This window comes from Chionomys nivalis, chromosome 6, assembly GCF_950005125.1.
Source record: "Chionomys nivalis chromosome 6, mChiNiv1.1, whole genome shotgun sequence".
Taxonomy (NCBI): Eukaryota; Metazoa; Chordata; class Mammalia; order Rodentia; family Cricetidae; genus Chionomys; species Chionomys nivalis.
The window spans coordinates 99,509,779-99,534,646 of NC_080091.1; the positions used below are offsets into that span (position 1 = coordinate 99,509,779).

The following is a 24,868-nucleotide window of genomic DNA, read 5'->3' on the forward strand; positions in this document are numbered from 1 at the left end:
AATAAATTGCTCATGAATCCCTTTAATCTGCCATGCCCTTTTCTCTGCGGCATCTGCCTACCTGGATTTTCTGCCTCTGGACCAGGTTCCCAGTCTCCTTATCAGGTGCCTGTGTTGGTTTCAGGTGCACAGCCGCTATCTCTGTATGGAAGCAGCTTGCTCCAGTCTTACCTGTCCCTGGTATACCAAACCTTTTCCTGCTTAGGACCCTGCTCTGGGGTCTTTACCCCACAGCCTATGTCCACAGAATCTTGGTATCTTTATGGATATCTCATGATCCTCACAAGACAAGAATCTTAAGAAGGTAGGGAAGTGCTAGGGTCCAGGGCCAGAGACTGGGCAGAACTGGGGCTTGTCCCTCATGGCAGATCTGGTTATATTCATGTGTCTCTGAGAAGCTGGTTTAGAGTGAGGTTGGTGATATAGATCTCTGGGGATATCTATGCCAAGTCTGGCTAGTGTTCTATTTTGAGTTTCCTTCTGTAAATCCACAGGTGAGACAAGAATATAGAGCTCCCTAGGACAAGTCTCCTTCTAGCCTTAAGCATATGACTACCTCATAGCTAAATTTTTACCTTCCTGAACAAGCACAGGACCAAACTAGCCCCTTGGAATGTGGTTGACAGTTGCATGGCTGGGGCAGACTGAGGGGCCACTGGCAGCGGCACCAGGATTGATCCCTACTGGTTGTACTGGCTTTTTGGGAACCTGTTTTCTTTGGATGGATACCTTGTTCAGCCTAGATGTAGTAGGGAGGGCCTTGGACCTTCCCCAAAGCAATGAGCCTTACCCTCTCTGAGGAGTGGATGGAGGGAGGGTTGTGGGGGGTAAGTGAAGGGAATGGAAGTACGGGAGGGAGTGGGAACTTGGACTGGTATGTATAATGAAAAAAGATAGTTTGTTTCTTTTTTAAAACAATTTTTAAAAATTAAATTAAAAAATTATCTTTCCTTGATTTCCATCACATGCATGTGTTTCAGTCTGTCAGGGATTGATGTGGGATTCCCCTCTGTATGCTGTGATTATGTTTTATTACCACTGGTTAATAAAGAAACTCCTTTGGGCCTGTGGCAGGGCAGAATATAGCCAGGTGGGAAATCTGAACAGAGCTATATATAGAGAGTAGGCAGAGTCGGAGAGATGCCATGTAGCTGCCGAAGGAGACAGACTTACTTGGCAAGTCACAGCCTTGTGGTGATACACAGAATAATAGAAATGGGTTGATTTAAGATGTAAGAGTTAGTTCATAAGGAACCTAAGTTATTGGCTAAGCAGTGTTGTAATTAATATAGTTTCTGTGAGATTATTTTGGGTGTGGGCAGCCGGGACGAATGAGCAGCCTCTGCCTACAAGGGGTGACTTTGGTTGGGCCTTCAAATGCCTCTATCAGTCCTTCAGTCCTGGCCCTACACCTCCTGTAATGATAGCCCCCAAGCCCCCGCCACTGTGCAAATGGTGTCCCCTCAGCTTCTTTTTTTTTTTTTTGGTTTTTCGAGACAGGGTTTCTCTGTAGCTTTGGTGCCCGTCCCGGAACTAGCTCTTGTAGACCAGGCTGGCCTCGAACTCCCAGAGATCCGCCTGCCTCTGCCTCCTGAGTGCTGGTATTAAAGGCGTGTGCCACCACCGCCCGGCTCCCCTCAGCTTCTTGACTTCACCCCAGATGCTAATCTTTTCTATGCATGTGATGTGAATGTACATTCCGCATTGAAGATGGACATGCAGCCCTGCAGCCTTCAGCCTCCCTCCTTTTCCTCTTTGTGGCTCCAGGAGTTTCTGGAGGCTTCTATTTGCCTTCCTTTCCATTTCATTGTCCACCCGAGACTTCTCTGCTCCCCACGATCTCCTCAGAATCTTTGATAGCCTCAAAAGTATGTAAAGGTGGCAGGCACTTAGGGTCCTGGAGACTCGGGGTTTAAGTCTTCACTGTCAAGTTATAAATGCATAGGAACCACAGAGTGGGCTTCTAGGACTCTTCTTGTCCAGCAAGATGTCTCCAAGATTCACTTCTCCATGCTTGTTGTGTGGACTGAGACCCATCCTATTCTGCTGACCTCCAACCATCTGCATTCATCCTTTATCTCAAATATCTCTGGGTCTCCTGAAGCCATGACCAATTCAACCTAGCTTCCTTTGGTAGCTGGGAGAAATTTATAGGGTGAATCAGATTTGCATACAGGGAAACTGCTGTCCCCTTAAATGGCTGCTGCCCTCCTCCAGACTATTTCAGATGAAATCCTCCAAAGAAGGACACACAGAAAGAGGTTGCAACCGTCGAACTTTCCAGCCTTTCTCTGGGCGACCTAAAATGAACTTTGCTCATCACCGCTCCATTATAAAGCTGTATTCTCCACCCCCAAGCCGTTCCCATCCACCCTGGATATTCGCTGTATGAGGGAGCATGATCTTGAGCCACATCGTCTCAGGGATGTGCTGGACGTTGGGCAGTAGAATCTTTTCAGTTAAATACATAGAACATCACTCACAGAGCACTGTTGTGGAATACTTGTTAAACTATGTAAAGGTGTGATGCATTTGTTTAATTTTTTTTTAAAGATTTGTTGCTGTTTTGCCTTGCCTACCTAAGGCATCTGGTTGGTCTAATAAAAAGCTGAATGGCCAATAGTGAGGGGGGAGGTCTAGGTGGGACTTCTGGGCAGCGATAATAAGTAGGAGGTGAGGAATTTAGGCTGAAGGTGGGAAGAAAAAGAGATGCCAGAGGCTAGCCAGATGGACACAGAGGAAATAGAAAAGCAGGATACACAGAATGAAAGAAAGGTAAAAAGTCCTGAGACAAAACATAGATGACTAGGAACGAGCTAAGTTAAGTTAAAAGAGCTAGTGGGACAAGCTCAAGCTAAGACCGAGAATTCACAAGTAATACTAATAATGACGTCTCTGTGTCTTTATTTGGGAGCTGGGAACAGCTCAAAGACGATGCCAGCTACAGAGAAGGCCTTCCAGATCACTTCAGTGGTGGTGCCCATGCTCTCTGTGCTTACCAGGAACTCTAAGCTTCTCTGCACTCTTGCAGTGCTGGGGACAAAGCCCACGACTTTTTGCAAGTGCTCGATCACTGACTATGATACCACCCCCTTACTCTTTCATCTTTTCAGACTTGGGCCCATCATGTCCAGATCCATTTCAACCTCACATGTCCTGGACTCAGGACTGAGTCCTGCTCTGACTCTATGACTGAACGGAACTCCTAGTGAGAAGCTACTACAGGGGAGGGACAGGGGTGTATAATGTCCTGGGTCAAGCCTGAGGGTACACTCTGTGACATTTAGGGGGCTAGTAAGTGGGAGAGGAGGTGAGACTATGTGCATGGAATCAGGGGCTCTCATCTCTTTGGTTAGGATGGGGGAAGAAATGCCTGGAGACCCTAACCCTCACTCTGATTTCTGCCCTGAGCTTTTTTGTGCCATGGCTCAGCCTTTAGCCTTTAGCCTTTAGCCTTTCGGAGCCTTCTGCTCTGCTGTTCTGGCTACAGTGGTATGTTGCTGCTTCTCCCTGGCCAGTCAGGCGCCAGTGAAGCTCTCTGGCACACTCACCCGCTCCCTCTTCTACCCACACACACACTCACCCCTCACTGCTTACCCATACAGTCGCTCACTCTTCTACCTTCACACTCACTCTCTCACACACTCACTCACCCCTGGCTTACCCGTACAGTCGTTCATCCGTCTACCCACTCATCCCTCGCCCATTTACCTGCGTTCATTTACTAACCCAGCCTCCCAGACACTCATCTATTTGTTTGCTGTGAAGGACACTGGTGCTAGAAAAAAACTGACCTGAAACTCACTATGTAGAACAGACTAGCCTTCAACACAAACAAATCTGCACACTTCTGCCTCCTATGTGTGGGGGTTAAAGATGTGTGCCACCATGCCCAGGACCAACTAGCAATCCTTTATCAGCTCCAGTTCACAGACTCTACTTTTGGGGTTGTCATTTATGAGTGGGGATTCCTCATGGATCCTGTGATCTATTTTTCTCTTGATCACTTGCAGCTTTAACTTAACTCCACCCAATCAAGATCAAAAAAGTATATAACCTGATAGTACCAAGAGTTACAGGGAAACGTGATCAAAGGACACAAGTTACCTCACCCAGCAACCTCCACAGCTCCCAATTAAAGAAAGACTTTGAATTTCATTTCTCTCTGTGTGATTATGGTGTGTGTGTGTGTGTGTGTGTGAACCTGATATTTTTCTTCCTTAGATTTATAAGAGCTGAAGTTTTAATTGGCTTAGAGGTAAATAAAAGCTCATAAGTTGAGTACACCTAAGCTTGCTAAAAATACATTAATCCAAAAGCTTTTTCATTCACATGATTTAAATAAATCTTTGATAAGTAACTTGACTTAAATTTGTTTGTAAAACAAAAATTAGGTCTTCAGAGTGGTCAGTGTATGAGTTCAACTGGTTTTGTTACTTTGTGTAGGTTTGATACAGAAGGAAGCCTTAAACTATGAAGGTGTCTGTACAGTTTTTTGATAAACAAAGTTGATATGATATCATTGGCTTAATTAAAGTTAATATGTCTTCTGTTGTCAACATTAAGTACAATACAGCTCTGATTTTTTTCTCTGTTACATGTTTAAGATCACACAGGTGTGGAATTGTGACCAAGAATAAGTACATACAATGCACATGTATGTCCATTGTTCTTGAATACCAAAGCATAACAAAATAAGAAATTCTTAGGGTATTTCTTTGACAGGGAGATAACAAATGATCCTCAGAAATGGAGGAGGAGTGGATCTGAGAGAAGATGGCGGGGACAGACTGGAAGGAATGAAAGAAGGGGAAGCTGTGCTGGATGTATTGAAAACAAAAAGACAAAAATAATACTCTAGACTCATATCTCAGTTGTCATAAGCAATTAGACTTAATAGCCAAAAATAAATAAATTAGGTGAAAGTAAATGAATGCTTAGTTTTGAACTTTCAATGTAATTCCAGAATTACATTATGGTATACAGAATTAATTGATACTCATGCAATGTCTGAGTCATTTTTGAGTAACTTAAAATATGAATCCATCCATTGCTGTATAAGGAACTGTGTTTCTGGGCATTCTAAGATAGTTCCTTGGCTGGTGGATGGCTTGGTGAGTTGGGCTGGCTTGCTGACAAGCCTGACTACCCACACGATGACACTGATTCCCACGAGCTGTTCTCTGATCTTCACCTTTTGCATGTGTGAACATGCATGCATGCAGATGCAGACACACAAGAAGTGTCTTTTAAAGTCTCATAAAGAATGAGTACATGGCGGACAGCTAAAACAGTTTATTTCATAGGTTAGCTCTTTAGTTCAGTAGAAATTACTGAAAGAGTGAATGAAAGAAAATCTTGGGTACATGTAGTTCTGTATGCAAAGGCTGCCGGAGGAAAAGGGCTTTTGTGTGGGAAAGAACTCTACAGCAGAACTAAGGACTAAAGTAATCCACAGCTTCCAAAGGATAACTCTTACAAATCTCATATGTCATCAGGTGAGCTGTCATTAAAACATTGATACCTTCTCTAAAACACAGTATCTATAGACAAACAAAACCAGAGTCTAATCTACAATGTTAAAGCAAAAACAAACAAAAACAACATTTCTGGAAGTACTGATCCAATTGGTGCAAATTTTCAAGAAGTCTTCATTTTCAGTTCTGAATCGTTTTCTTAAAATTTCGACCATTTCTGTTTAAGAATGTATTGGGGGTGGGAACAGGTAGGGGAGGAGAGGCTGGGAGGAAAGGAGAAGAGGAAACTGACCAGGCTGTTAAATAAGTATATTAATTAAAATAAAAAATAAATGAATAAATTTCTAACAAATAATTTCTAACAAATAAAATGTTAATAGATTTAACTAAAAACAAAACAAAAATTTCAACCATTTCTACCTGCAGCTTTTCCTGCCCTAAAGTTTCTGTTTAAGTTGTTTGTTTTTTCTTTTCTTTTTCTTTCTTTCTTTCTTTCTTTCTTTCTTTCTTTCTTTCTTTCTTGTCTTTCTTTTTTTGTTTTTTTGAGACACGGTTTCTCTGTGTAACAGCCCTAAGTGTCCGGGAACTATCTCTTGTAGACCAGGCTAGCCTTGAACTCACAGAGATCTGCCTGCCTCTGCCTCCCAGTGCTGGGATTAAAGGCGTGGACATGTACCACCGCTACCACCTGACTCTGTTTAAGTTCTTAACTAACATGGAGACTGACCCTCAACTTTTCAGTTGGCTCTGATGATTCCCCACGCCCCTTCCTGCCTCAATTCTGACTCTGCTAGTGTAGCTGGATGCTAAAAATGTTTGTTTTGCTTGTCCAGAATGACAGTTTTTCTTTGGGGCTTTCCCTAATATGTACGAACTTGGAATAACCAGATCCACGTCCCTGGTCAAGGCACTGATCTTGGTTTGCATGCTCGACAGCGTGTTGTGCACACGTGCTGAACGAATGTAGTTTGTATGTACTGCTCCAGTACCTACTGGTTCCCACACCTTCCCATCACACGTCTAGGCTGTTTTCAAGATGTAACCACTTCACAGGAGCTTTCTCCCTTTTCATAATTTCTCTAGGAAACAGAAGTCTTATATTTTGTGAAGACAATTTGGTGTGTGTATGTGTTGTACCTTCATTGAGTTTTTTGTTACACAAGAAAACAGCTTTTTAACAAGGTTTGTTGTTGTTGTTTTGAGACAGGGTTTCTCTGTGTAACCCCGACTGTCCTGGAACTTGCTCTGTAGACCAGGCTGGTCTCAAACTCAGAGATCCTCCTGCCTCTTCCTCTCAAGTGCTGGGACTAAAGGTGTGCACCCCCACTGTCCAGCAGATTTTATATTTTATTTGAAATATTGTTAACTCTTAGATATTTTTCTAGATTTAAGAAAACTTGCTTGAGCTTTCTAGAGCTTATCACAATTTGACAAAACACAATTTTGTAGGCAATGGTGGAAGCATTTCCCTTTTTCCTTACTTGGGTTCTCTAAAATCTGTAGTTATTTCTGTTTTTTCTGGCCCTGTGGTTGTTTTGCAGAGGATCAGTAAAATGTGTTCTCATGGAAGTTGCCTGCAAAGAACCTAGATGCCCCTCAACCAAAGAATGTACAAAGAAAACATGATACATTTACACAATGAAGTATTACTCAGCAGTAAAAAATGATGAAATCTTGAAATTTGCAGGTAAATGGATAGAACTAGAAAAAACCAATCTGAGTGAGGTAACCCAGACCCAGAAAAACAAACACAGTATGTACTCACTCATAAGTGGATATCAGACTCAAAGCAAAGGGTAACAGGCTACAATCCACAACCCCAGAGAAGTTAGGTAAAAAGGAGGACCGTAAGAGGGACACACATGGAGGGCCCCAGGAAGGGAAACAGCTAAGATCTCCTGGGTAAACTGGGAGGGAGGGAGGAGGGAGGGGTGGTGGATGGGAACATGAGGGGAACATGAGTTGGGGGTGGGACAGACGGGCAAACAGTGAGAGAGATTTGGATAGAGGAAGCCGTTATGGGGTTAGGGAGAAACCTGGTGCAGGGAAATTCAGTCCATAAGGATGACCCCAAGAAAGATTTAGCAATAGTGGAGAGGGTGCCTGATCAGGCCTTCTCCTATAATCAGAGTAGTGGCTACCCTAACTGGCATCCTAGAACCTACATGCAGTAACTGATGGAAGCAGATGCAGTGACCCAGAGTCAAGCACTGGGCTGAGCTCCTGGAGTTCAGCTGAAGAGAGGGAGCAGGGATCATCTGAACAAGTGGGGAGGGGTCAAGACCATGATGGGAAATCGCAGAGACAACTGACCCAAGCTGGTGGGAGCTCTGGACTGACGGCTGGGGAACCTGCACGGAACCGAACCAGGCCCTCCGAGTGTGGGTGACGCTGCGTGGCTTGACACGTGGCAGGGAGGGGGGCCTGGCAGTGAACCAGGACTTCTACTGGAGCCCATTCCCTTTGGTGGGATTCCTTGCTCAGCCTTGATAGGGGGGAGGGCCTTGGTCCTGCCTCAGCTCGGTATGCCAGACTTTGTTGACTCCCAAAGGAAGGCCTTACCCACTCTGAGGATTGGATTGGATGTGGGAAGTGGAGGGGGAGGGGGAGGGAAACGAGAGGGAGGGAGAACTGGGGTTGGGATGTAAAATGAAAAAATTTTAAATAAAAAATATAATAAATAAATCCCCCCTCCACACACACACAAAAGAAGTTGCCTTCAAACTGAATGACATATTTTAAGTTGTACACAGGCTTTGAGGACCTTGCCTTTACAATTAAAAGTTAAAGTAGAAAGTCTGGGGACCAGGGGATTAGTTCTGCCTCTGTTCGGCTTTCTTGCTTCAAGGGTTCTAGGTCTGAGATTATCATATGAGAAATCACTTTTCTGGTTGTATTTGTGTTGAATCAGTTTCTAAAACATACACCCTTCTCTCATCCGTCGCATTCTGTGTGCGGTTTCTCCTCCCCCTCTCCTCCCAGCCTCCCATCCCCCACCCCTGCCACCTCCCCTCTCTCCCAGATCCTTTCTTCCTCTTTTCCCTTCAGAAAAGGGCAGTCCTCTCAGGGATATCAACCAAACATGCACATTCCTCGTATTAAGGCTGGATGAGGCAAATTTGTTAAAACTCACATAACAAGTCTTCTTGAAAAGAATTATGAGTATAATTAAGAGAGTTACAACTAAAAATTAAATGTCTGTGATCATACAATAACTGTTTATTGCCTTCTAATTATTTTTGTCAATCTATAGATTAGACTAGATTCTAAATTCTTTTTGTTTTCTCTTATGTCTTGATACAGCTTTCAATTATTAAGGTCAATAATTTCTCTTTCCTAAAACTCTATGAACTGGACAACTTGATGTAAATTTCAAATATAGAAAGTCTTTAAAATGGTCTCATAGTACAGACAAAGGCAGAAATGGCAGAAAGAAGGTGAAAAACAAGTCAGAATAAGACTGTATCATAAGACTCTGATCCTTCAATCTTTCCTTGCTCGTGAGAACGATGGTGATATTAGGAATACATAACCAATAGTCAGTTTGGCTAATCTGACAGAATCTGAGCCAAGAAACTCTTTTGTCCATCCAGGGGGTGACTTTGGCAACATCACCAAGGCAAGTTTTTACTCAAAATTACACAAATGGACTTTTTAAATGATGCCTCCTTAGTTATGGGATGTTAAATGTTAAATTTGCTCTGGACCAGCTGTCGTTTGGATGAGGAAACTCTGTGGAAGAGGAGGTGAAGAAAGTATAAGAGCCAGAAAGGAGCAAGAACAGCAAGGAATCAAGGCCTTCTAGACAGAGCAGGGTTGTCACACTTGTGAACTCACAGAGATTATCAGTGTGCACAGGGCCTGTCCGGGTCCACTCTGCAGGGTTGGCCCCATGCCCAGCAGTAGTTGGCTAACAGAAAATAAACTTGACAGCATCTTTGGAGGATTTTTGTTTCATAATGTCAAGTCAGGACCTTTTTTTTTAATCTTGTAGGTCCTTTGCATATATATTATAGATTTCAGTTTTGTGTTTTTATGGGATTCCTGTGTGTGCAAATGTGTGTGTCTCTGCATCTATATGCATTTTTTGTGTTTTTCCCTTTGGCTCCTTTTCTTGTTGATTGTTTTGTCCTACTTCTATTAGCTTTATCTTATTATATTTTATTTTACTAAAAAATTGCCAGGCAGTGGTGGTGTACACCTTTGATGCCAGGACTTGGGAGGCAGAGGCAGTTGAAGGCCAGCCTGGTCTAGAGTGCAAGGTTCAGGACAGCCAGGGCTACACAGAGAAACCTTGTCTCAAAAAACAAGAAAGAAAGAAAGAAAGAAAGAAAGAAAGAAAGAAAGAAAGAAAGAAAGAAAGAAAGAAAGAAAGAAAGAAGAAAGAAAGGAGAAAGAAAGAGAGGAAGAGAGAGAGAGAGAGAGAGAGAGAGAGAGAGAGAGAGAGAGGGAGGGAAGGAGGGAGGGAGGAAATTGATAAACTCTTCTCCATAAAACAATATGCACATTGAGATTGCTGTATTATTGTTAACAATGCTTTGTATTGCTTCTTTAAAAATTGTACCTGCAATTTGCCAAGTGTGGATAGGAGTTCAACTCCTAACAAAATGACAATTGTTCCAGTGCCTTGAAATGATAGCCAGCACCTGATGAGATGAAGCTTAGTGATAAAATGCAGGGACCAGTCCTGAGAGCTTTACCTTCTGGCTACCTGTTGGCTAAATATGACTGAAATTGTCTTGACACTAATTTCCAGCTGTCCTTCTCTTTACCTCCACAGCTAAGCAACCCGTTCACACACCCAGCCGATCAGTACAGGGCCCTCTCAGCAGCACTGATACAATGTTAGTTGCAAGTTAATTGATCAGCAATGACTTTGAAGAATGTTCTTGGTCAAAGGGAGAAATATATAAATTAATAATTAAAGGATTAAAAAATTCTCGTCAGATCCAAGAAATAAATAATTGGATTCAGAAGGTGATGAAGGGACATGGGGGTGGGGCACTTGTGGTTGTTTCTCTGAGGCAAACACTTTATTAAATACTTTCCAAAGACCCCAGAGATATTTCTTCTGCCGTGACTTCCATTTCCAATGTATATATAGATTTCTATAGCAAAGTTTATTCTTTATTTGACAAGGTATTACTATATAACTCTGGCTAGCCTGAAATCAGACTGGCTACTAATTCACAGAGAGAGATCTGCCTGCCTCTGCCTCCACAGTTCTGGGGTTAAAGGCATGCACCATCATACCAACCTGAAGTGTATCTCTAATAGTCCCTAAGACTGAAAAAATTCATTTGAGACGTTCTGAACAAAACACCTCTCCAGCATGGGTACCTCTGCCAGTGAGCTGCTGCCAACTCTTGCCTTTGATCCCTAACACCAATGAACTTTGTATGGAGAAGTTTATGATTTTTTTCTCTTTTGTCTTTGAAATCTACCCCTTACCTTAACTTCCTTGACTATATTAATAGCTTTCTAAGACATATGATTTCCCATCGCAATGACTTGCTATTGTCAAATAAATATCATTTCTCTTTGGTGAATGTCTCTCCATTTGTATGTTGGTTTGACATCATGTATGAAACCCTGGCCTCCTTCCTGCTAACAGGCTTCTCCAGAAGACAGGCAGCACAGCTGATTATGCTGTTTCGTTGGATTCTGACATGTTGAGGAGAAGACAGAGAACCCAGCATCTACCTTCTGAGCTTTATGGACTCTTGGATGTATGGTTTTGGAGACCTTATTCAGTTCTAAGTTGGTTACCAGAAATATTGTGATGACCCTGAGACCTAATGGAATATCTATTCAAGTTTTTTAGCCTCTGTTCTTGGGGGAACCTGTGACAATCATATGCAGTTATAGGGTACTGGGGCAAATAGTCTCGGGCCATGGATTCAGGTTCTCTACTCAGAGGTAGGTTCCCCACTGGCTAGATATGTGAACAGAGCCTCAAGAAGACTTCTTCCTCCACAGAGCCTCATCCTAGGACATGCTGCTAGTAAGTAGGCAGGAATATGAGGCTTCAGAGATAGATAGACATCACATCAGAACTATTAGCAGTCTGACACCCTCAATGCCAGGAACATGGACACTCAGAGCTCAGGGATCCAGCTCCCCATACTTGCTAACCCTTGCTCTAAGCAGAGTGTACCTGTGTTCTGTTTTATGAACATGGTCTACCTGTGCTCATGGTATAGCTGTACCAATCAAGTATTTATATTTATAGTACACCTGTGCTCATGGTCCACCTGTGCTCATGGTCCACCTGTGCTCATGGTCCACCTGTGTTCATGGTCCACCTGTGCTCGTGGTCCACCTGTGCTCATGGTCCACCTGTGCTCATAGTCCACCTGTGCTCGTGGTCCACCTGTGCTCGTGGTCCACCTGTGCTCATGGTCCACATGTGCTCATGGCCGTCATGAACTGGTCATATACCTTTGCTCATGGTCCTTGGGTGCTCCAGATCTTTCTGTACTCATGGTATACCAGCTGTGCTCATGGTTGAGTCTATGTTTAGTAGCAGTCTGGTTTAACCGTTTCAACTATGTGATGAAGTAGACATCATTTCACCATCAAAGATTGGAGACAAGTTTGTCCAGGTGTAATGAGTACCTATGTGTTGTATCAGTCCTGTGTTGTGTGTTCCACACTATGGAGCAACACTATAACCCACAAAGGCCCACCATGTGGTTCACCATTGGATTTGTTACAGAGATTGCGTGCTATCTCCGTGTTTTTGCTGAAAACCAGTATGTGAACCTTGAATCCCATCCTTAGCAACGAAGAGTGACCTGATGCAGCTAATGGAAATCTGGATTTTGCTGACTTTGATTATTATTTCTTCTCCTCCAGTCTGGGATCAGTACAAATCAGCACAAGCTGAAGTTTACAGAAGCATCATACTAGAAGGTATGGTGTCCCTGCCACCATCCTACCAAGGACGTATCTTTAGGCCACAAAAGTGACTAGAAACACTGGGGAGGGGCTGTAGGACATGGGTAGGTGTGGGTATAGGATTTAGGACAGCCCTGCAACTTGAACTGACCCACAGAGCAACACCATTCCTCTGAGGTGGATGGGGGCAGTAGGAAGGAAAGAAGCTATGCTGGACTCAGGGCTCTATGGAAGCAGTGCTGAAGTGGGAGGACAGAGGAAGGACATGGGAGAGTGCGGATGAATGCAAGAATGAAGGAGGGAAGGCAGACAGAGGCAGGGGAAGGTGAGGCGTGAGGAGGGATGGTAGATAATAAGCCCTAGAATATCAATATCCTATCCGAGCCCTATACACCAAAGTTCTTGATTTGTTGGTAGTTTATGCTCTATTTGGTTCATGGATGACCCATTTCTTTAAAAGAAAGCAAAGTGAAGACCAAGATAATCCCGCAGATTCAGGTCGCTGGTGGCTGCCTGTTTATAAAAGATAAGCATAAGAGGATTGCAACACCTTCCTGCCCAGCCCTCCTACGTGGCCAGGAGTAAGGGTAGTGCCTGTCCCTGGGGATCGGTCTTGGAGGGGACCTTCCCCTGCTCGCTTTGGGATTCCAAACTAGGTGTGGTTGGTCTGTGCAGCAGGTGCTGGGGTTTCCTGGGTCCCTTGAGGAAGAAAGGGAGAAAACCAGGAGGGGAACAGGCAGGGAGAGAGAATCTGTCCCCCAACCCTTCCGTAAAGCTCCCTAATCCCTGGAATTTACTTTTTGGCCCTTCTCTGAGCCCTCCCTGCGGTTGTCATGCCAATATCCAGTGGGCACCTCACTCAGCATCCCAGACCCACCTATAGGAGCTCTGCCCTGGTTATACCTGCCACAACCAGCAGCCTCCTGTCAATAAGACTATTTTCATTCCAGCCCTGGAATCTCCTGTCACTTCATTCCTACCCTCTCCTGGATTCCAGATTCTCTGCCTCCAGGACCATTGTGGTCCCTCCCTGTGTGGGTGAAGCTGCTTCTGCCATGACTGGGTGTTAGTTTCTATACCAGCCCTAGCCTGACCCATTCAGAGACCCATGCAGACAACTGTAGTCCTCCAGGGAAGACTCTTCACCCCTGATGATCAATGAGGCTACCCTAGGTCCTCACCATGCATAAAGGAGGCCTGACCTTGGACCCCCAGATACAGAAGCCTTGGAAGGCCAGAGACTGCATCTGAGAAGCCTCCACAAGAACGTCTCTTAAATAGTATTTCTGAGTCAATTAGTAGCTGTGTGAATGTTCCAGAAGGGGAGGGGAAACCTTTTAAAGCTCTCTTTGAGTTCCTTTTTTTTTTTTTTTAAACTGGAAATGTGAAAGACTAGGTCCTGGAAGGGAAAGACAGGAGGGTAGGCACTGTGACCAAGCTGCGAGAACCTTGGCCCTGGACCTGAAGTCCTCGTGAAATCTCTGGATGCTGAGGCAGAGCATACGTCTGCACCCTGGCTGGAGAACACCCACCTCTGCCACATCCTGCACGTTCACCATCTTCTTGGTCTGAGCCACATGGCCCACAATCCCAATGTCCAGTGGGAATACGATCTCAGAGTCAGGGGGCACCAGGCAGTCCTCCAGGAGGCTATCTGGCTGCACACTGAAGAGCCGTGTGGCAAGTTCAGCTACGCCATTGCGCTGGCGGTACATAAAGAGGCTGCAGCGGTCAGCATGCAGGATGGTGCAGAGGCGTCGCAGGACCTTGAAGACAACACGCTCCATATTGACATTCTCTTGCATGTCCTGCACCAGTTCAAACAGTGCTGCACTCTCTTCCACCTGGCACAGCTCCCGCAGGCTGCTGCAGTCCACCAGCGAGCCATCTTTACAGGCCGCTGCCACATTTTCAGGGCTCAGCTTCTTCCCAAAGTATTGGTGGGCAAAAGCGGGGTTCCCATCTAGGAAGCTGCGTACCTGGTCCTCACTGAGGCTCATGGTGCCCTGCTGCTGTGCCAGGCTTTCACCACTCTCAGGTCCGCATGGATCTGCAAACACTGATGTCAGCAAAGTCTTTCTTAGTGATGATTAGAGAGCCCAGGGGAGACGGCTGACTCATACGGCGGCCTGTCCTCACTCTTCTCAGAGGTTCAGCAGTCACAGTTCCCCTGCAAAAACTGGATATTTAAAATTGGGATTTGGGATAAAGCTAGGGGCGGGGCTTCCTGCCTGTTGCAGGAATTAGGCGCAGTAAAGGGACGGCAACTCACTTCTGGGGAAACAGGTTCCAAACTAGGTAATTTCACAAACACAGAATATGATCCTCTTTGCTTGAGGAGCTGCAGAAGGGTTTGGGTTGGTCCAACTGGACGTCCTTGCTCCTCCTAAGCTCAGGTACCCTGCCGTGGGGGGTTGGGGGGAGGGATGAGCAATGGTTTTCCAGCGCTGCAGTTGACTTCTGAGGCAGAGAGGGCAAGGAGGGGTCAATGCCTAGAAGAAAGATAGATACATGGATTTTAGGCAGCTGTCCCCAGAATCCTTTGTTAGAAGCAGCTCCTCATTTCTTTCCTTGGTCTGTACCTGCTATGGAGGACACAGCTTTGGAGTAATATCCATGTGGCTGCCACAGGCAGGAGGACTCAAGCTGAACAGCGGCCGTCTATAAATTCAGGACTTTCCTTTTCGATGTCACCGGTCAACAGGCCCCTGGGCACACATTTCCTCTCCAGAAACTCTGCCTTGATTTTGGACTAGCTCCTCCCTGAGCTCGGTTCATAAAGTTTATGCGTTACAGTAGAGTTACACAGAGTGTTTTGTGAGCTAGATGGGTGAAAGTGTTTTCTACTTTCCTGAATTTAGAAACTTAGTTTTCAGGCATATTTGTCTGTGTTGCTAGATTCTTGCCCTGTATCCACCCACCACTACATTCTAAGCACTGTTTTATGGACCGGAAAACCTGTGTATCAGGGGAGGGTAAGAGCATTCAGTTGTCAGTAGATCTCCTGGTGTTGGTGTAGTCATGGTGATGATAAAAAAGAATTACTCAGAAATTCAGTTCTGGTGTCCAGATGCTCTGCTGTTGGCCAGCCTCATGCGCTAAGCACTAAGGGTATTTCAAAGTCTGTGGGTGCCTTACACAGGTGTGCATGCCTGAGCATGAGAACATGTGATGCTGATGGGCAGAGGGATGCCCAAAGATGCAGGACTCTGCCTATTGTGTGAGCTGGCCTAGAGCATCCAACCTGACATCAAAGATGAGAACGCAGGATGCATTAATTGCAAGAACTTCTGGACCTTGTTCCAGGTGAGACCAGAAATAACACTCTGGGGACTACTTGGGAGTGCCTCCATTTTGCCTCTTCCATGTATCACTAAACTTTCCACCAGGAAAGGGTTTGCTTGTAATTTTGACTTTTCTTATCATCTGACAAGGTGTATGTTTGGTGTACACATGTTTAATGATTTCTCAGCATAAAACTCTGGCTTTGTGCTGGCACCTGCAGTTTCCCAGGAAGGGAGGTTGACTAACTGCACAGCTGTGTGTATACACTGGGCTTAGCTGAGTGTAACGGGGCCCTGAACCCACAAATTCTTGCCTCTGCTGAGTCATGTACAGTTTCCTTTCAGGAATCTGCTTGTAGGTCTCTCTCTTTCCCTAAAAATAGTGCATTCTGACTGGGGACTCAGGGGAAGGACTTTGGGACAGGGACAGGTGTATGGGCAAATGCTGTTTAGTGCTGAGGTTTAGACTCAGGGCAGCAGGCCACCTGCTTGGCTTGGAAGAGGCACGGCATGTTATCGTGGCTGGATGAGACAGAAATGTCCACAAGGTCACCTTGTTCCACTTGGAGACCCATCATCCTGTTGCAACATCAGGAGGAAGTCATACAGGTGTGCGAACCACAGGGGAAACCACAGGAGGGATAGTGGTCACAGGACAAGTTTAGCTCAGAGCTCATTCACTCTGACCCTAATGCATCCAACGTGGAGCCTGTAAGCATACTGGCTTAGGGGTGTCCGGAACTCAGCAATCCCCAGAGGAGCCAAAATTCATGTTGATAAGAACTCTGCATAAATGTCTCAAGGCAATGCACTGCACTGATAGTCCCAGTCCCAACTCACATTCTTAAACATCTACTAGAGGTGCCTTGGGGTCTCTGATTGGGGTGAACTCAATAAAGTCATAAACACAGACCTGTGGGGCACATCTGGAAGACATCTGTACCACACCTCTGTGATGCATAACTGAGAGGGAGCAGGTAGGAAGTTCCTGTGAGATGCCCTTGTGAGACAGATCTGCGAGAAGCGCCCCATGAGGTACACCTGCAAGCGCACCTGTGAGAGACAAGCATGCTCAGGGGCCATTGGACTCACCAGGTGACGTCTCTATAGCAACTGGGGGATGGTTAAGGAGAAGTGGGATTGTTCCATTTACCGGTCTCCTATTAATTTTGCCTCATCATAAAGTGGAATTTAAAGATGAGTCACACATCCTGGGAGTCATTTAGAACAGGAATGTGTCATCACCAGCTGTTACGGGAAGAGAATCTGGCTTCTTGTACCAAATTGTGGAAAGGATACAATTAGACAAGGAGCAGTATGTTCTGGAATTAAAATTAACCAGTCAGGAAAAAAATGGCAAGAGATAGAAGTGGGGAGAAATTAGAGCTCACTACCAGAGTCCTATCATGCAGAGGAACAGATATATGCATCTCAGAATGAGATGCTGGGAGCAGCATAAGAAAGACCACAGGCAGGAAAATGTGGGACAGATCAAACACCTAGGCCTTCTGTGGGAACAAGATGGGCAGACCCTCAGCTAGGTTTCTCTTTGAGACAATAGTCTTGCTGTGTAGACCAGGGTGGTCTCCAACTCAAGACACCCATCTCTATCAGTCTACTAAGGGCTGGGATTAAAGGCATGAGCCTTCGTGTTCAGCTTAATCCAGACTTCATATTTTATTTTCCCAGCTAACAATGACTGTAGCAGGTTTTCTTGGACCACCAGTCCCCAAATCATGACACAGAGACTTATTATTAAGTATAAATGCTCAGCCTTAGCTTAGGCTTGTTTCTAGCTAACTTTTTAAAATTTTTAGCTTAAATCAATTCATTTTTGGTCATTTATGTGCTGCCCTAAGGCTTGTTTACCTCATCAACATATTGCCCAGCTGTCTTTCCTGCTTTCTCCGTGTGTGTGGTTGGCTGTCCCCCACCACCACCCTTTGCTGGCAGGCTACCCCAGCCCCACCCTGCTGGCTGGTTCTGGCTGGCTAGTCCCTGGCTGGCTGACTGGCTCCCCTTTTCTCTCTGTCAACCCCACACATCCCTCTTCTTCCTAGCTATTGGCCATTCCGCTCTTTATTAGACCAATCAGGTGCCTTAGGCAGACAAGGTAAAACAGCAACACACCTTTACAAAATTAAACAAATGCAGAATAAACAAATACAACACATCTTTACATAGTTAAACAATTATCCTGCAACACAAACAAATGCAACACATTTTATACAGTTAAACAAACACTCCATGCCACAACAAACAACCTTTCATAGATATTCTTTGAGTGAGGAATGACGTGGTACATAGCAGGCACCAGCCGTACACCCAAAGAAGACGGATCAGTATCAAAGATCCACAAGACAGCCCTTTACGTTATCGAGGGTCTGGGATGACCTTGCAGGAGGCATTTCACTAACAGCCAGGCTTGGGCAGAAGATAATGTTAGGCCAAATGGAGAAAGCAGGACCTCTGCCTGCTGTTTTGGAAACAACATTCTGAAGCTGAAAATTGCTGGTTAGCAGCCCAGGTGCAGTGTCCACCCATGGTCCTGCCTCTTGCAAAGAGAGGACCTGTGATCAGCTTCATACTTCTACTAGTGACACAGAAGGCCAGCCCTGGATGCTGATATCCAGTCCATAGCTGCAGGGCTCAGGACAGGGTGGTGTAGAGAGCTGCATGGAGCTGCACCTGATGGCAATGTGTAGAGAGCTGCGTGGAGCCGCACCTGATGGTGCTGGCTTCTGCCCTCCGCGATCGCGAAAGCGAGTGCTCTCTGTGATAATCAACTCCTAATATCAACTAGGCCTGACTTATGCTATTATCACGCAATGATCGTCAGCTGCTTGCATATGCGTGGACCTATGGGCAGTGCCCACCTGGCAATCTGGGGTTGGCGGCCCAGGTCTACTTAAGGGCTGGGAGAGGTTTGCAGGGGGTGGGGGAGAACGCATTGTCAAAAGGTCCTGAATAAACTGCTTAGCAAGAAGAGCTCCAGTGTTGCGTCCTTCTTGCTGGCCGAGGAGGACCGCGACAGGGTGGTGGCACCAGGAAGGCCACTCTGATGAATCTCCCTTCTGAGCTTGGCTAGGATGTGCCTGTGGGTGAGGAGGCATCACACAGGGCAAGAGGTATAATGCATGTTTACTGCTAGTTCTGTGTCCTTTGTCTACCCAGGTACTGACAGGTAGCTTAGGAGCCAGCCTGGGGTCCTTGGCATCTGGCAGTGTGAGCCCACCTTAGCACGTGGAAGCTTGTTTGCACACATCCATGTCTACTTTTTTCCTCCTCCATGTTTCCCCAGTGGAAACCCTTTATTCATTTATTATTTATTCATTTGTTTTGTTTTATCTGAAGTTCTGGGCCACGAATTTGGAATTTCCAACTTAACATTCATAAATTGTCCCTGTGTCTCATGGGGCCAATGGGTCAACAGATGCATATTATAGAATTCCACAGATGTGTTCAAAACTGTCCACTAAGTCAATGGCTAAGGCAGAGTAGAGATGCCTGGTGGTGGCCCATGAGGGTTCGTTCTGTTCTGATCAGCAGAAGTCCTAGAGGTCTCAGGAGGGCGAGGAACATCATCTCTGGGACAGGTGGCCCTCCTGTGACTTCTTCTGCATAGAACCCAGGTAGGGAGGAGGTGTGGATGCTGAGGTTGATCAGCTGAGGCTGACAGTGGGTTGGTAGGGCTGATCCTCATCTAGGTAGGTGATGGACATGGTGATGACCCTGCATGGCCATGGGTCATCCTCAAGATTGTCTGACTTCCTGGTTTCCTGGGTTTTGACCCAGGGTTTTGTAGAGAAACCTGTTTGGTCTCAGTCTTGTCAAGCACAACAGGATAGCACTCAGTGGAGCTGGGGGTCATCCAACATGCTAGGCCATGCCCTGTTCCTGAAGAAGGTTAATTATGTCTCTTATTTTCTAATGGCTTCAGGTTTTGGGGGTCTTTGTAAACACCTTAGGGGCTTCTGAATTCTCCTACGACTTGACAGCATGACTGAGATCTGTGCGGTCATCAGGGCTCCTCAGGCTTGCACAGAGAGCTCATCCTGGGAAATAGAGTAGAACGTTCTGCAGTGGAGACCTTAAAGGTACAGAAAGGCCCCTGAGATCAGCAAAGACCCTGAGAGTACAGAAGGACTGGGAAGGGCACTTGCAAGATTCCAATGACATGGATAGGTGATTTTTGGCAGCAGTAAACAGAGAAGACAGGCAAGTCAAAACGAAGCCCTCAGTTTGGATGAGCACAGACCAAGAAACAGATGCCCCAGGAACTAAGAGACCTCGATACTGTAATCTGTGCAGATGGACCAGGCACATCTTGGAGCCAGAGGCCAAGGGTGCACCTTCCCTAAAGGGTGGAGCCAAGGTCTAGGGACAGACTGGAGGCTTCAAGCTCACACACAATTCTTAGTACCCTCTGTGTTGGAATGAGGCCTTGTGGCACCATCATCCAGAAGGCGCCTGGACCAGAGCAGCAGAAGGACTTGCTCCAGTTTGCAATTAAGAGGTTTTGCAGTTACAACCATCACTGTATGTTTAGAGACTCTGAATACAGTGGGATTGTGTTGTTGTTGTTCTTTTGTTTTGTTTGGGATTTTTAAGAAAACGTAAACTTGAAGTCAACAATAAGTCCATTTGAAATATCAAAGACTGTCAATGAGCATCTGAGAGGACTCAACTCAAGCATCTTTGATACAGTTTTCTTTTGTAGTGTGAACCCACAAATGAGAACAAAGTGCAATTCATTCATTTGAAGTGGAGCCCCCTTGTGGGGCCTCCAGCAAGGTTCGGCTCTCTTCTCTAGCACACCCAATTGACCCTTGAGGCCAAGGACTGCCTTTTGAAATTAAAACAAAAACTATTGTGGCAAAAATACACACAACAACAATTTTAATCATATTTAAGTGTGAGATTTGGTGGTGTTAAAAATGTTACTGTCGTTAGTATCTGCCTACAGTGCCATCTCATCTTCTAGACTGAAACTAAGTTCCCATTAAACACTCTTTCCCCATCCTCTCCCTGGCCCTTGAAGTTGTTTCTATGACCTCAATAACTCAAGGGCCCTCATGTTAGGAGCACCCCAAAATATTTGTCCTTCCGTGTCTGGCTCACTCAGTGTAAAATCCTCACATACATGCTGCAGTAGGTGACAGAATCTCATCCAGTTTCAAGACTGAATAATATTCCACATTTTGCTCCTTCTATCCTTCCACGGATATTTGGGCTGCTGGGAATACTGCTATACAAGCTTGGGTGTACAGATGTGCCCTTGAAGACCTGTAAGAACTGTTTATTGATCCAAATTTTATTGCTTTTCTGCAGATGTAAGAGAAGTACTTTTCCTCATCTATTTTAAAAGGTTTATATCACTTTAAGTTAGGAGAACTGTCAGGTTTTAAGATTAGTACTGGAACATGATATCCTTGGGGCTGGAGAAATGGCTCAGCAGTTAAAAGATTAGTGCTGGAGTCTCAAAACAAAAGAAACCAAACAAAAAGAATAGTGCTGGAATCCCAATAGTGTGTGAGTAGCGATATTGAAATGGGGAGCTCAAAGATAATGAAACAAAGAAAGAAGGCAGGGGATTATTACTATACAATGTGCATGCTTAATGTCTTTGGTCCAGCAGGCACACCACGGAGACAGCACAGAACACAGAGCCAAGGAGTCTGCACAAAGCTGTATGTGTGTGTGTGTGTGTGTGTGTGTGTGAGAGAGAGAGAGAGAGAGAGAGAGAGAGAGAGAGAGAGAGAGAGAGAGGAATGAGAGCAATTGATGTATACAGGAGCTGGATGTCTCTCTCAAGACACTGACTTGGGAAAGGTCATCTGGGTAATCTGTTATATCAACGAGTCTGGTGGTTTGAATGAGCTCATGTATTTGAACGTTTGGTTACCAGTTGATGGAGTTGTTTGGGAAGGATAAGGAAGTATGTTGTAGCACAATTTCTAATTATTCCTAATAATAAACACTCAGAATCAGATATTAGGGGGTGAAAGCTGAAGGATCAGAGAAGCAGACTAGCCAGTCAGTAGTTCTTACCTCTACGAAATCCTCAGACTGAATGGGGTATACTATGTCTACAAATTCTCAGACTGACCCCTTTCTCTACGAAATCTCAGATGCAAGCTCAGACTGAATCCTCAGACTCATCTGAGCTCCTGTCTCCAGCCTCGTCTTCCTCCCTCTGCCCAGCCACATCGCTCCTGTCTCCACCTCCCCAGTGCTGGGATCACCTTCGTGTGAGCTGTTTCTCTTTTAGATAGATTCAATTTTGTGTAGCCCAGGGAGGCCCTGAACTCACAGAGATCCGTCTGCCTCTGCCTCCTGAGTGTTGGGATTAAAGGCATGCACCGCCACCACTGCCTGGCAAATGCTTTCTTTTATAAGTTGCCTTTATAAATTTTTATGAGTTGGTCATATTGTCCGTTACAGCAATAGAAAAATAACTTAGTCAATGATCCTAAAGGAAGGGGCTATAAACTCAATAAAGGCCTCGGGCGGCCAATAGTTTAGCCAGGCATGAGCCACAAAGGACAGAGGTGGAAACTGGGCACATTTGGGGAAGGCACTGATGACTGGTTGAGTCAGTCAGATGAAAACAGGGCTAATTTGCCACTGGTCAGAGCTGCTCTTGGTGGAAGTTGCAGTGGTCTTTCTGGGTCCTCTGGCTTTTTCAGTTGCATTGCCGTGAAGCACAGAGGCCTTTGCAGATAGCCACGATCATCTTCTACCAGTTGCCTGAGCGGGAATAAGAATCCTGCTGACTGTCCTGGTTCTATTTCTATCGTTGTGATAAAATATATCGACAAATAACAACTTAGGAAAAATGGGTTATTTTAGCTTACAATTCCAAGTTACAGTCCGTCATGATTTGGGGGAAATCAAGGCAGAATCTGGAGAAGCTGGTCACACCACATCCACAGTTAAGAGTAGAGAGCTAAACACATCTACAGCCTGCACGCTAGTTTTCTTAACTCTTATATAGTTCAGGGCCCAGCCTAGGAAATGGTGCTGCCCACAGTGGGCTAGGCCTTATGTAACAATCAAGACAATCTTCCAAAGACATGCTCTCAGGCCAATCTAGACAATTCCTCAATTGAGAATCCCTTCTCAGGTGCGCCTAGGTTATATCAAGCTAAGAATTGAAACCAAATGGTTCACTGTGAAGGATAAGTCTTCATACTCACCTCTGCATGGTATGGCCAGGTTGGTGGCACCTTTCTTTGGTTAGAAGTGGCCATTTATTCCTGTGCCTGTGCCCCAGATGATCTCTAACCACACAAGATGAGCCAGTGGATGGCTCAGTTTGTTGTTGGCTTCGAGTGTTGGGGATACGGGTTTTTGTGGTCCTACTGCCACCCCTTACACCACCAGGAAACCTGGTCAGTACCAGGAAGTTGTTTCCAATGCTCAAAGCAGGAGCCATCTGGGTCATGTGTGCCCTGTTGGCTAGATTCTGGTTCATCATCCACCACAAGATAAGCTATCAGCTTATATCCTTTCAGGGTGAAGATGAGTCTGGCATCTCTCGGTTGGTGGGAAAATATTTCTCAGGGCCAGGCTGTCACTGTGAGGATCTGGAAGTGGATGCCTGTCTATAGCTTGTTCAGCAGGAAGGCAGAATGTGGCTCCAAGATTAGTGCAGCCTCGGCTACACACAACCTATTTCCAAAGCATTGTAGCCAGAGTGCCTGGTGCAGGTGTTGACCTGAGGGATAGTGTCCTGTCTTTAAGGTGTAGGCTGCCTGCCCATCACGGAGTCCCATGTGGGGGCTAGGGAGCCTCCCTGGCTTTGAGGGCAGAACATTTGGGCTGTAACTGAGCAGAGCCTATTTAAGAAACTATTTAAGTAACGCACTCACTCACTGAAGAAGCATTAGGACGCCCAGAGTAACACTAAGCACTGATACAGAAATGTAGTCGCCACAGTACGAGGACCAGAAAGAGCTCTCTGAAAGCAGGATTTCAAGGTCTGATTGAGGAGACCTCAGACTCTAGGGTTGGATAGAATGCTTCTGTCTAAGCGATGTTTGAAGCAGGGCTAATAACGCAGTGAGAAGTCAGTTCTGCCTGGCGATTGTCCACAAGATACTGACCTGTGGCCTTGCTGAAATGATTCATGGAAGAGCCAGAAAGCTTCTTCTGATTGTCATGGCATGGGGCCATTATCCTCACTCCTTGTTCACACAGAAATCACATCTACAAAAGAAATCTTTCCACAGCCGTGGTTTCAGAATGAAAAAGATTTATTGCAACTATCCTCTGACTACAAAATGTAGAGAAAAACCAAAGGGAGACAGAATCAAGGTTTTTATAAACCAAATTCACCTGAGGTTAAACCTTTACACAGGGTAAACTAATAACTCCAGTGTTAGCTTCCAATCTCTAGTTCTTGTGATAACATTGTCTTTGTTCTTGGGCCCCTTTCACATCTGATTTTGTATCATCTATCTATCTATCTATCTATCTATCTATCTATCTATCTATCTATCTATCTATCATCTATCTATCAGGACTAATCGAGTCCTGGCCTTCAGCTGCTCTTCCCTGTCTAGAGTCTTCTAATTGAAGTTACTAGAAGCTGTGCCTAGCTTAGCGGATCAGAGGATGGGATTTTCACCTGTTGGCCATTGACTGCTGGGTATTTAAGCCTCCATGGTGCTAATAAAGAGGGGCTTTTTGGTACCAGTGTTTGAAGGTCTGTGTGTTGGTCTGTCTCTGCGTGTGTATTCTCAACCTCCAACCCCTTGCCCGAAGCTCACGAACTGGGTTCTAGCTCATAGAGCGCAGCCGGGGGCCGTGGTGCATGGCATCTATCTATCTATCTATCTATCTATCTATCTATCTATCTATCTATCTATCTATCTATCTATCTATCATCTAGCCACTCCTCCATCAATCTATCTATCATCAATTCATTTATATATGGTTAATCACATATATATATATATGTGATTAAGACATATTGCTTCTGGGGCTGGAGAGATGGCTCAGCGGTTAAGAGCACTGACTGCTCTTCCTGAGGACCCGGGTTCAAATCCCAGCACCCACATGGCAGCTCACAACTGTCTGAAAATCCAGTTCCAGGGGATCTGACACCTTTACACCAATGTACATAAAATAAAGCTAAATAAACCATAAAAAAAATTTAAAAAAAAAGACATATTGCTTCTTTATCCTCTTAGAGATATTTAT

General features: G+C 45.2%; 1 protein-coding gene across 1 annotated transcript in view; it reads right to left on the reverse strand.

Moving 5' to 3' along the window:
- The window catches only part of Pde6b (phosphodiesterase 6B), a 36,758-nt gene extending 22,381 nt beyond the window's left edge, over positions 1–14,377 (reverse strand). Inside the window, exon 1 of the mRNA XM_057772177.1 lies at positions 13,910–14,377. Within this exon, the coding sequence (XP_057628160.1) occupies positions 13,910–14,377 (468 nt within the window). The remainder of the gene's footprint in view (positions 1–13,909) is intronic.
- Between the last annotated feature and the right edge of the window lie 10,491 nt (positions 14,378–24,868).